Source organism: Vidua macroura, chromosome 5, assembly GCF_024509145.1.
Source record: "Vidua macroura isolate BioBank_ID:100142 chromosome 5, ASM2450914v1, whole genome shotgun sequence".
Taxonomy (NCBI): domain Eukaryota; kingdom Metazoa; phylum Chordata; class Aves; order Passeriformes; family Viduidae; genus Vidua; species Vidua macroura.
In genome coordinates this window covers 40,978,361-40,991,644 of record NC_071575.1, presented here as the reverse complement: position 1 = coordinate 40,991,644, position 13,284 = coordinate 40,978,361, and the positions used below count along the sequence as shown (strand labels likewise).

General features: G+C 40.9%; 1 protein-coding gene across 2 annotated transcripts in view; it reads left to right on the top strand.

The window, feature by feature from the left end:
* Positions 1 to 4,026: 4,026 nt before the first annotated feature.
* TBK1 (TANK binding kinase 1) overlaps positions 4,027 to 13,284 on the top strand; it is a 28,241-nt gene continuing 18,983 nt past the window's right edge. Inside the window, exons 1-7 of one of the 2 annotated variants that reach the window (XM_053977769.1) lie at positions 4,046 to 4,064; positions 6,641 to 6,711; positions 8,065 to 8,185; positions 9,882 to 10,022; positions 10,858 to 10,987; positions 11,568 to 11,749; positions 12,563 to 12,723. In XM_053977769.1, the coding sequence (XP_053833744.1) occupies positions 8,099 to 8,185; positions 9,882 to 10,022; positions 10,858 to 10,987; positions 11,568 to 11,749; positions 12,563 to 12,723 (701 nt within the window). In that variant the 5' untranslated portion in view covers positions 4,046 to 4,064; positions 6,641 to 6,711; positions 8,065 to 8,098. Of the gene's footprint in view, positions 4,065 to 6,640; positions 6,712 to 8,064; positions 8,186 to 9,881; positions 10,023 to 10,857; positions 10,988 to 11,567; positions 11,750 to 12,562; positions 12,724 to 13,284 lie in introns of both variants that reach the window. The other variant, XM_053977768.1, reaches the window with a different exon arrangement.

Below are 13,284 nucleotides of genomic sequence, written 5' to 3'. Positions count from 1 at the left end.
GTCACTATTAGTTTTTATATGTGAATTAGGGTTTTGCCTTCTCAAGTAAGGGCAGTGCTGCTAAGAGGATGATTAAGCTGTTGCAAATTACACCCTCATGAGGAAAGTCTTTAAACTAGCCTCTGCCTAAAGAGACTGTTTTCCTTCCTCAACCCCACCATCCTTCACCATTTCTGTAGGTCCCTTTGTGCCAAATCTGGAGCTCATCTGTGCCCATAATCAGCTATCCAGGAAGCTGAAGCAGCAGAAACACTTCCCCCTCACAGTGTGTTGCCTGCTCTGGTGGTGGCAGGTGAGAACGGATAGAAAGCAGAGTGCACCAAGTGTAGGATAGAGCTGCGTGTGGCACCCACTATGTCGGTGTGCCTCTATTGTAAACTTGTACCCTGCCCTCCCATCCATCACTGAACGAGTATCCTGTAGGATGAGTAGTCTAGATCTTCAGAGAAGGTAGGCTGGTTCAGCTTGAAGAATTAAAAAAGGATTGTTTACTTTTGTATGCTTTGACTGTTCAATCAGCATACTGCCCTGTCAGGGCTTATGCAACGTGAGCTGTAAAGCAGCACCTGTGGGCTACTTTCTCTATCTTTAGCCTAACACGTAATCACTTATTCTGCCTACAAGCTGGTTATTTTTTTTGTTGTTATTTCCTTCAGTGGTATAGATGGCAGGTCTGCAGCTGCTATATCACAGTTGGGTTTGTGGTGATACGCAGTGCCTAGTAATAATCTTTGCAAAGAATCAAGGTTTAGAAAGGCAATTGCTGGGTTTCTACATCTTTACTTTGAAGAAGTGGATTCCTGCTGTGCATTTTTTTTTAACATCTGAACTGAGAACTTCACTACATACCCCCAAGAGAAATCTAGTGGTGCACCTCATAATCAAGAGTGTGAACTAGATTCTTCAGGCAATGTTTAGATACTTGGAACATAATATAAAAACTACTCAAGCACGTGGTGACTCTCAGGGATGGTCTTGTGCAGAGCCGGAAGTTGCAACTCAAGGATCCTTGGCAGGTCCCCTCCAACTCAGCATATTCTATGACTCTGTGATATTTCTTGTGGGATGGAAGGGGAAGAAGATAAGAGAGAAATGAGAGCACTCCATGGAGAGATTGGGTTGACAATCACAATTTATCCTTTTCCAGACAAACATTAATGGTCTCATTTAAAGGCTGCACCAAACACAACCACCTGCAGGTTTCCTGTATGCCTTAACACTGTTGTGGTCAAAATGCCCCTATATCTAGACTGAAGATGTTTAAAATCATCATCATGATATAAGGCGAATTTCCTCTTGTAAAGAGTGTTTAAATGAGAAACACAACTGCAAGTCATAATTAAAGATGAGGCACCTTTTCTAGAGAGATGGTACCTTTTATTTACAAGCTGGAGTAATGGCTAAAGACTGATAAGCTTTCAAGCCTATGCAGCTACAGATTGCTGAATTTGTGAACATAAATGAGAATCCAAATACAAAAGAGGTGAGGAATACCAAAAGTTTGTATATTAAAAAGAAATGGAAGTAAGCAAGTAAAAAAATTCTAGAATGAAACTACAATGGTACTTTCTTTTTTTGTGTCTGTTTTCTCCTATTCTTAAATTAGGCATAATGTTTTCCTCTGATTCATGTTGTGAAACATTTAAAGGGTAGAGAGGATCTTCTGTGCAATAAGAATCACTGATTATGTTGCAGGCATACCCAAAAAAATGAACAATTTGGATCATGCGAACCCTATGAATTTTGTTCATTGCTTCAAGAATAGGGGAAAGCACATGGATGGTAACTGCAGTGAGAGCAGTCAGTGGCCAGACCCAGGGGCTGGGTGCCACTGCATCTGAGATACTCTAGGTCTTAAGTAAACAAAGTCCTGGGCAACCTGGTCTGAAGTCAGCACTGACACTGCTTTGAGCAGGTGATTGGACCAGAGACCTCATCCATCCTGAATGAGACTATGATTTAAGACATCCAGTTCTATTAAGCATCACCATACCATTTCATTTTATTCAAAAGCAGAAGCAAATACATATTCATAAAGAAAAGTTCACAGGCATTTTCCTGATTCTGTGGAGGCCCTCGCTAAAATCCATATTAATGATGTAATTGTAATGAACGGTTTCCACGTGTTCCCCAGAGACGCGGGCAGGGCCTTCCTAGTTCCCATGGCAACACTAAAAAAACTACTAACTCTAGCTAAGTACCGATATTGAAGTGCTAATTAGCTAATTGCTCTGTTTGTTTTCTCTAAACTACCTGGAGATAACTGGCCTCCCACCCCTCCACGCTGCCATTCTGGGACTAACATGCAAATAAAAACCTCTTAGGATCATGGGAGTATTTTTAGGAGATAAAAAGGACTGTAAATAAAAAACTGAACACAGTAGAGGAGTCTAGACAAATGCCCTAGCTGAGGAAGAGGGAAACACATCCCCTGACTGGCTTTTAACCGTCGCCATCACCTCAGAAAGAACAGACTATATTAGGCTCTGAGAAGCAGGGAGATAGAGACAGAGAGCCCTGGTGCTGCCACCACGGAAGGAGCGGGTACAGCTTTTGCTCTGGACTTTAGCAACAGACTCTGCACACCACGCCTCCACATCCTGGGGTCACCGGTGTGCCACAAGGAAAGAAGAAAGGACAGCTGCTGCTCTGGACTCCAGTGACAGACTCTGCACGCCTCCTTCCTTTCGGCTGTTTGGGAAATCTACGACTGCGGGGGCGAGCTCTGCGTTGAGCCCCCTGCCCAGCTGATCTTTTTAATAAAGAGCTGAACATTAATAAAGGCATTAGCCCTGTTCATTTTAGTAATGAACATTTCTGAAGAAAACAAAGCTGGGTCAGGGGTGTGTAGCTGACAAAAATATGGCTTGGAAAGCTGGGTTCAGAGGAGAGGGTCACAGAAATAAACCATGTAACTTCTGAGGACCGCTGCAGTGTTTTGAAAGATGCAAGGACAGAATGCAAATGTAGTAGGGAACTATCCCCTCTACAATATAGCGCTATAAAGCAAAGTTCAGATGCCAACAAATGGGGAACATAAATTAAGCATTTATATTAAGACCATAAATGCATCAAAGACAATTTATCAGTTTCGCTACGGATAACTTCAGGAAAAACCTTAATGCCCTATAACAAGTGAAGTAGAGAAAGTCTGAACTTGTGATAAAACTTAGGAAAGGTGAGATAGTAACAATAAAGAAAGCCTGTGAGCCTGAAGCTGCTGTCAGTTCCTCAAGAGAACAGGCTTCCAAGATTTGGGAAGATAGCAACTCCAAACAGGAAATACAGAGCATCAAAAGAGGGATTGTCTTGGAAGGAAAAAAAAAATCTTTTCACTATTTTCCCACTATAATTATGATCAGATTACATTATGCATAAATTATAAAGCTATCAATATTTCATTATACAGATAATTTACTGGAACAGCAACATTACCAGACAGACAAAAAACACATAACAAGGGATAAATCAGCCGAGATGATGAAATGTTTAAAACATTTCAGTAACAACTGAGCGGGAGCAGGGATGTGAAAACTGCCACGATTTCGTGAGGTGTTAACAAGGTGAAGCAGAAAATTACACGGGGCCGGCGAACATTTCTCCCGGGTATGCCTTGAGCCCGCCGCGGGGAGGCGGGGGTCCCGCAGCTCCGGCTCCGCGGTCGGAGCGGGGGCAGAGGCAGCTCTGTCTGGGAGCCGAAGAAGCGAAACCTCCGCCGGGCCGATTACGCAGCAAAAAAGTCACCACGGAACCCTACCCGGAAACGCTCCGAGCCCGTTGGGAACATCGCGCCAGCGAAAACACCCGGAGCGACCCCTTTATCCAACATTCCTCTCCCACTTTCCCATGTTTCCCAGATATTTTCCTGTCTCGCGGACCACCGCTTCGGGGGCGGGCGGCACAGCCTCGGCCCCAACGCGAGGGGTCCCCGAACAGGCCCCGCCTGGCAGGGAGGGCGCGGTGGCCGCGCCGCCCGGGCGGTGCCTGGCCCGCTCCGCCTCTCCGCGCCGCGGCAGGAAGCCGGAAGCGGCCGGGGCGCTGGGCAGGCCGGCGGGAGGCGGCTGGTGCGTGGGGCTGCGGAGCTGGGCAGGGCGGGCTCGGGGGTGGCCGCGGAGGGCCGGGCCGAGGTGGGCTGCACCGGCCGCGTGCCCTCGCCGCCACCGCGCCGGTGCCGAGGGGCGGCGGCAGCCGCCGGGCGCGATGGTTTCAGTTTCCCGGGGCGGCGGCGGGGCCTTCGCGGGAGCTGCCGGGTCGCAGGCGGCGGCGGCGCGCCCCGAGGTAGCGGCGGGCCCGGCCGTGCCGTCCGGGAGGGACGAGGCTCGGCCGGCCCTTGGCCTCTGCGGCGTGCCCGGGGCCCGGTCCTTGCCCCGGTCTCGCTGACTTCTGTCCCCGTGAATGTGCCTCAGGAAGCGGCGATGCCTTCGTGGCTGTAGGAGTTGCTAAAGTTTTACGTCGGGAATCTCGTCCTGCTGTGGGGATGAGCCCCGGTGCTGTGCCTGCCCGCTCCCCGCCGAGAGAGGCAGGTGGCCCCACGCTGGTTTCCAGGAGCTGCAGTCCCAGACAGGCCGAGTCCTCTACCTGCATTACGGACTGGACATGCCTAGAGTAGGGGTGATGAGCAGCACTGGAGCCAGGCTTGCCATTTTTTTTGTGTGCCTTTGGAAGAATGTTAGGGTTCTTCTTTGGAAGAATGTTGTGTGGCCAAGGGCAGGGTGTTTCCATGACTGAGATGCAGCTGTTGGACTGGAAACTCCCCAAGGAGGTTATAGCTGAGGAGCGCAGGGGTAGGAAGCAGGAGCTTTAGGGGGAGAAACTTATTTTCTAAGCCTTGAGAGAGGGCATGCAGGGAAGTATAAAACGTTAATAGTTAACAGACTGTGAATAACATTTATTTGGAACCTCAGCACCTTGCCTATTGGCTTTGGTGGCATATAGGATCATGCCTGTAAACAGAAAGAGCCATCACTTAAACTTCATCATCTGTCCCTGCTTGCCTGGTGAAGTTGTATATTGCAGCTGTCAACAGGGGAGGTATACCTGCTTTGTGTGCTTATCCTGTGTGCCTGAGGTAGCAGAAAATTTCTTCCTATTAATTAGAAGCAGACAGTACTCCTGCTTCAAAGCATTGGGAGTTTAAAAAAAAACTGCATTGGCAATACAGTCTTTTTTTATTATGATCCCCTCTGCTAATAAATTAAAAGAGTAGTAGGATGACCAGAAGCAGAAAAATCTTCAATAAAAAACACCTAAAAAGCAGCCCCCAAGCACCTGAAATACTAATGAGTCATGGGGGACAATAAATCAAACTGCTAGGTGGAGAGGTTTCTTTAGATGTACATGAGGAGCTTTTGACTTCTGTAATACCAGATTTAGTGACCATAAGTGAGATGTGAAGAAATAGAAAGTTCAGCATTAAGTCTAGTTAGAGTACAGTTAGAGCTTTCTTTTTTTTTTTTTTTAATTTTTATTTATTTTTATTCCAATAGGAAACCCTTAGTAACTTGATTTAGGAGTATAGTGGAAGAAATGAAAACTTGAGATGCTGAGTATTTAGCAAAGATCAGTTACGACTTCGTTAGAGAACACAAAGTGTTAAAGGAGGTCTAATTTATTTGATCTAATTATTATAATTTGAAAGTTAAAGCTGAATGAAACATTATACCTTAAAAGTGAAGACTGCCAAAAAGAGTGTACCCTTTTAACAAAAAAAGGCTAATAGTGCAATACTGACTTTATTTTGCTATGTAATATGTACCCTGGGATTAATATTGCTATATTTATATCTATAGTTTTAAGAGTGAAAAAACCCCAGACCTTGAGAATCCATTAAATGACTTTTGTCTGGGGTTATTCTTAATATCCTCTGAATGATGCTGAAGATCATCTGTTGCAGTCACGTTCTTTTGTTTTTTCATCCATTGACCCTTGTGCATATTTAATTATAGAGTAAGAAGGTGAAAAAAAAGAGCTGATCTTGTACATGAGCTACCTCATCTTTATTATTTTGGGAAGTGTAATAATAATTCAGTCTCTTGATGGGCTGCTGATTTTTGGTTTTATTTTAATAGATTTTGATGATGAATTTCTGTGCACTTTCTGTCTGATTAGAAAGGATTTGTTATGTTTCTGTGTCTTGCTATGAGTCTGTGAATGTTGTTTTGAAGTAAATCACCAAATACATGCTTACCGGTAATGTGCCAGCTGGCCTGTTAGAAGCAGGGGTTTAATTATGAGAGGAATGTTTTAACTTGAAGATTTTACAGAAGGTTTACAGAGCAGGCTGTGCATTATTTCTTTGAAACCTGTCTTCTGTACCTTCTCTGTCTGCATTGTAGATAGCTCATTGGCATCTACAGTAGTTGCCTGATGGGAGAAGTCATCTTATTCTACAATTGCAAATTGTCTTGTCAGAGTTAAACAAGAATTGTCAGGGTTGGGAATGTGGTGTTAGAGGGGTTTTTTTCTTGTCTAGATTTGACATAAAACCTTTGTCTCTTACAGAGGCATTAAGAACTTTATCTAGATTTTGCAAATGGCATTGCTGCATGACTCTCAATTAACTGTAAAGTAATGTCAGGTCTTTGCTTTGTGTCTTTGCATTCTGTACGCTACATGTCATTGCTTGGATGTTTTGGGACAGCTTTGCAAGAAGCTTCACATCTCACATGAGCAAACAGCTAAAGGAAAGTGTGCAATCTGCAGTCACTACAGGTAGAGAAGTGTGCTCGGAGCGGTGAGAACCTGTGCGTGTCTGCAGCATGGCCCGGTAGGATCAGGAGCAGGGCGCGGGCGTGTGCTCCTGCTGGCTGCTGGGGCAGGCTGGGAGAGTGGCGGCTGCTGTGCGGCTTCCTCCGCTCGCCTGCACTGTGAGGCTCCTGTGTCACCTGTGCCCCACGGAGCTCTCAGAAAGTGCCAGTCAGCTTCTGGTAACAGATGCAGGAAATTCTGTCATGCCTCTTCTTCAACAATTACAGGAAAGGCTTCTTTCTTTGAGTATCAGTCAGCAGTTTCCTGTCACCTATCACGTGCAAGTGACATGCAGTGTCCCCTGCCAAGCTGAGCAAAGACCTCCACTGTAGGAGCTTCCCTGGTCCAGTTGCCATTTTGCTCTTGAGATTCTCTAAGTTTGGGAAACTCCGTCTTTGATTTTAGAGCCTTTTGCTAGGTTTAATGAAAAATCAGTGTGTTAATTGAACCAAAAAGTTTGGGATATGCACCTGCAGCTCCTGCTGTTTTGGCAGACAGGAAAAGCTTGCAGTTCTAATGTTCTGTTTTATGTTAATAATTTTAATTTAATCAAACTTTTTTCCCTCTTTCTTTTGAATCTCTGAAGATCCGAATACTTGACAGTTCATATGTCAGGAAGGGTGGGGAAGCCAGGCTATTTCTGTAGATGTGACATACCCAATATGAAATTTTAGAAATGAGAGAAATGTCCCTTAATTTCTTTCAATAGTAATTGCTGGTTCTAGCAAGTGGATGAAAATGCTTGTGACAATGGTGACTTTTTTGAGCTCATGTAAAAATAGTTTTTTGTGTGTTGTTAGTCCAGCTCCTTTATGGTTCTATTGAAATGGAACTTCCAGAGCCAAAGTGATGTAAAATATCTGTATATATATCTACCATCATCTCTAATGTTTGTTCTTTGACATATGTACAGAATAATGGAATTCAATTACAGGTCTTGCTTACCTTTAGAAGACCTTGTGCACGTGTTTTTGCCTCTTTTCTATATTTTTTGTTACTTGATTATTTCAATACCATGTACAACAGTAAAGAGATTATAAAATTTTCACCTTTCCAGTTGATCTTTCAAACAAAGTTTGGGGAATACAGACCTTAAATGCAGAGAGGTGTTGTGTGAATAGCATTACTTTTGATTGTTTGGCTTATTTTTGTTTCCATGTTTCACCTCTTGTTCCTCTACTTGGTTGTTCTTCATTCTCCATGTCTTAGGAGTTATAGTTGGGGTTTGGACATTTGTATTTCCTTCTCATTTAAATAAGTCCCTTTCATGTATTTTACTAAATTTTAATTCAGTGTATTGAACCTTCTGTTTTTAAGGTGAAAAAGAAAACTGTCTGATCAAAAAGCAAAGATGCAGAGCACTTCAAATTACCTCTGGCTGTTGTCTGACATTCTAGGACAGGGAGCGACTGCAAATGTTTTCCGGGGGCGACAGAAGGTTTGTGAGGAATTTTCATATGCAAGTAGCATAATGAAATCAACAAAAAAAGTTCAAGATTTAGGCCTAAAGCAAATGAAATGTGTCTGTGTAATTATTCATGCTTAGTTTTTAAGTTTTAGTATTTGTCCATTGAATTAGAGTTCTGTAGTTAGATTTCTAAGGATTTGTTCTTAATGTTGTAGTATTTTTCCGTGTAAAATATTAACTGTTAGTAATTCTTCATTCCTTTTTCTTCAGTTTTATGGAAAAAAAAAATCTTATTCAAGAATTTGAATAGAAACAAATGGCCTACCAGTTTCTATTACATGATCCTATTATATGTGTCTTTGTTAAACTGGCTTTTCATTGATTTTTATCTGTTCTTTTAAAATCTGTTTTGGTGAATTTTATGATTCTTTTATGTGAAATATTGTTATTGTAGTGGATGAAGCTGTTGTTAGTTGTTGTGTGTAAGTCAATGCTTTTTAAATGTCTTCTTGGTGACATGCCTTGAGTAATCAGTGCAAAATAGTAAATTTTTTGCTGTGAAAATGATACACTAAAGTATATGTTGCAACCTGAATGAGGGGCTAAGAGGACCTTAGTAGTGTAGGTCATTTGTTGCTATGAATTTCACAAAGAAAAGTATAGTTGTGAAAGTTGCCTTACAGTAATGATAGTCTGTGTGAAATCAGTACAAAGTGATTTGTAAGATACAGTGTTTCTGTGTTCCACATACAAGTGTGAAACAGCATTAAGCAATAATTTAGCAGTTAATGTGCTTTTCTGGTAAGTGAATTTCAACACAGAATGATTCCCCTGTAAGCCATGGTTGTACCTGTCATCACCCTCACTAGTCTGAGCCTGTGACCCGCAGCTCATTGCCACAGGAGAAAGCTTTTACCTGGGCACCAGTAGTGCATGTGAGTGTGCTGTAAAGCATTTCCTTTGCTTGTCTAAGCACAGGAAGGCTGTGTCCTTAGAAATAATCTTTTGCACAAACTGCTAGTGCAAGCTTATTCCTAGAGTGGGCACAGGAAGATGCTTTGCCCTGAGAGGAAGAGGAGATGCACTTCCAGCTGGTGTTGTTGTTGCCTGAGCATGTTGGGGCTTAGTCCCTCTGGAGAACGCAAATCTGATTAATCTCATGATTGTGCTCCTGACACTTATTATGTGGGTTTGAACTGCTTCAGGATTTTACATGAGTGGCATGTAGTGCTTGAAACTGCCTTTGAAAAAACAAAATACTGGTTTATCAGTACAAACAGAACGGTAAAGAAAGAAAGAGCCAACATTCAGCTACCGGAAATTGTCTTTTAACTTAAGCAAGTCAAGTATGTGCGTGCCTCTCATTGATTGCTGCAAGTAACTCTTGCTGAAAAAATATTTTTCAGCTAAGTTTAGGAGTAATTCTTAAATGTGTAGCTTTTCTTATACTAACTGTTCTTTTTTTTTTTTAAGAGCACATCTTTGTGACCTAATGAGTTTCCATTCAGCTAGTCTGTTTGGTTCTGGTCTATATTAAACTAATGCAATTTTTTTTTTTTAGCAGAATCTTTATTTCCACCTTAGCCCAAAGTAGTATTTTGAAATATTTCTAGTCTGATTATACTCACATGTACAATAGAAAATCTCAAAATGCTTGGATAATGTCTATGTGTACATTTACAATCTTTTGCTTCTGTTTGATGAGTAGTTTGCTTGTTTTCAACAGAAAACTGGGGATTTATATGCTGTCAAAGTATTTAACAGTATAAGTTTCCTTCGTCCTGTGGATGTTCAGATGCGAGAGTTTGAAGTATTGAAGAAACTAAATCACAAGAACATTGTCAAATTGTTTGCCATTGAGGAAGAGGTAATGAATTGTTGTTGTGATCTGAGATGCATGGAAGTAACTGCAGTAACTGTTTTTTTTTTATCTGCAACTGTGGAGTGTATAGTTACATTTTTAAAGAATGGTAACATATATGATGATACAATTACTCCCACCCAACCACCAGCATATTTTGATTTTCTTTCTTCTTTGTTGTTGTTGTTGCTGTAAGAAAGAATATGCTTGTTTTCAGTAGGTGAAACAACTTCAGTGTGTGTATGCTCAGGTAATGAATCTTATCTCAAGAAGCCACTGTCCTAACTTGTATCTTGAATTAGGATTTTTAAGGTATCTACATGTATTAATATTTAATAGTTGAATAATGGAACTGTTTACAGTTGAAGGTGTTTCAGTAATCCTGACAATTTTATGCCTTTCCTTTGCAACCAACTGAAATGATGACATAGGATACTATTATACAGTAGTATAATAGTATAAATTATTGGAGCAGCTGAACTGAAAATGAGACTGATGAGTTGAAATGACCCAGATGATGAAATGAGTAAAGAAGGACAGTTGGTATTCTCAACACTAGTGGGGTGTAGTTTCTTTCTTGTCCACCTGTCAATACTGCTGTCAACCTGCTAGTGCCTAGAATTTGAGGCTTTCTTAGTTATTTTCCCCTCTCCAAGTTGGAATACATGAAACAATTTAAAAATCCACCTGCACTTCTTTTGAAGATCACCAGAATGGAAATTATTATATAACTATAGATTTTACTTTTCTTTTTTGAAAGTAAGATCTTGTGGTTATAGGTAATTTCTGACATTGGTGTCACAATAGTCAGATTCTTAATCTCTTTTTGATTTTCTTTCAGACAACTACTAGACACAAAGTACTAGTTATGGAATTTTGTCCATGTGGGAGTTTGTACACAGTTTTAGAGGAGCCGTCTAATGCCTTTGGTTTGCCAGAGTCTGAGTTCTTAATTGTTTTGAGAGATGTGGGTATGTAGACTTAGCTCTTTGGTCTAATTTGTTGACTGAAACAATCTCATACTTGTTTTGTTTATCTTGAAACAGCAAGAGAGAAATTTAAATGACTCAACGAATTGAACAAATTAATATGGTCATATGGAATCACATATTTATATCTATGTTCGTATAGGTATCTGCATTAAGAAGCCATTTCTGTGTAAAGTATTGATGTAATTTTATTGCTTTATTTCAAGATTATTTTTCACATATTGAACAGACTTCTAGTGGTCATTTCAGAAGAGCTAATTAGAAAAATAATATGGTTTACCTGTGTTTACCTACTATAAAATTGTCCTCCTAATTTACCTGCTATAAAAATTACTTTATGGGAAAGATGTTACTGAGAGCAAGAAATGCTGTAATTTAGCTGTTTGGAAAGGAAAAAAAGCAATCTGTGGTCATAGTCTTTCTGTTAATTAAGTGTCCCTTCTCATTCCCATTTCCCAATGAGAACATAAGCGTGTCTTCCTAGCATCAATTACAATTCAGTGTTTGCACAGTCTGTGTCACAATGTGTACATGAATTCTGTATTTATTTTTTCAATTGAAGTGGCTGGGATGAATCATCTCCGTGAGAATGGAATAGTGCACCGTGACATCAAGCCAGGCAATATAATGCGTGTTATAGGTGAAGATGGGCAGTCTGTTTACAAACTTACAGATTTTGGTGCAGCAAGAGAACTTGAAGATGATGAACAATTTGTTTCTCTCTATGGCACAGAAGAGTATTTAGTAAGCCCATATGATTTAATTTTCTGTTGAATAAATGGTTGAAGCCTGAGGCCATTCATGATTATAGTTGAATAGGTCAAGGTCAGGTTATTGGGAATTAATATTTAAACCTTTGTTATTACAATTGTTTTTATAACTTTCCACCAGACTTTTTCACCTTGGCTCATGCTATCTTCTGCTGATGTAAATACATCAGCCCTGAAATAATTTCCAGGTCCAGCTTTAACTGTTGCCTTGTGTGAAAGGAGGAGCAATGATATTTTAGTTATGAATATATTTGCCTTTATCTCTGTAGATGTGTTTTAGTTTGTGTTTGAGCTGCTAACTTGGTGTAGTTAAGATTCATGTGAAACCTTGGCTAACCAAAGAGAGGCAGGTAGAGAAGTATCAAGACAAACACCTTAGTATGATTTTCTTCCTGCCATGTTTTTCCGTATGTGAATCATAACTGATACTCTCCTCTGCTATGGATCTTTTTTCCATTTGGTTTCTGTTGTTTCAAAATCATCTGGAGGAATACTGAATTTCTTCTCTTTTTTAGTGGTCTTTTATACTAGTAGTCACTCTTCAGCTGAATTTTAAAATATTTTTTGCAAACTTTTTAATAAAAGCATATAATACCTAGGAATATAGTGATGTTTGTCAGAATAGCTTAAACAACTTCTATGATACAAGCAAGCTTTTCTTTTTTAAAGAACTGAAAGTTTAGACTGACAAATTACCTTGCTATGAAAGGATAGATTGGGGTTTTTCTTTATAAAGCTTCATCTTTCTTTATAAAGCTTCAAATTGTAACTTTTTTTTTCTCTTTAGCATCCTGATATGTATGAGCGAGCAGTTTTGAGAAAAGAGCATCAGAAAAAATATGGAGCAACAGTTGATCTGTGGAGCATAGGGGTGACCTTTTACCATGCTGCAACAGGGAGTTTGCCTTTCCGACCTTTTGAAGGACCTCGTAGAAACAAGGAAGTGATGTAGGTAATTTAGAAGGAGAATTTTATCTGTTGGTAAATTAAATCAGCCCTTGAAATGCTTTTTACCAAGGAATCCTACACACATATAGTAAACTTTAAAACAGTGAAAATATTTAAGGGAATACGCTCTCGTGTTGCAGTATAGCCCCAGCAGGCAGCTGAACATCACAGAGCTCTTCACTCACTCCTCTGTAGTGGGATGGGGAAGAGAATTGTAAGGGTGAAAGCACAAAAACTCATAGGTTGAGTTAAAGACAGTTTAATAAGTAAAAAAAAAAAAAAACCTCCACAGTGAACAGCAACCCTTGCCTCTTAAACCCAAAAGGAAACAAAACCAAGAAAAACAAGTAATGCAGAAAAATCCCCAGTTGCTCACAAGCAGCCGACTGATGTGCAGTCAGTCCCTGACCAAATGCCACCCTGGCAAATTCTTCCCCACCTCCTCCTTAGCTTCTGTTGCTGAGCAATGTGGTGTGGAATATCCCTTGGGTCAGCTGTCCTCCTGTATCCCCTTCCAACTTCTTGCCTGCCCCCCAGCGTACTTGCTGGTGGGGCAGTAGA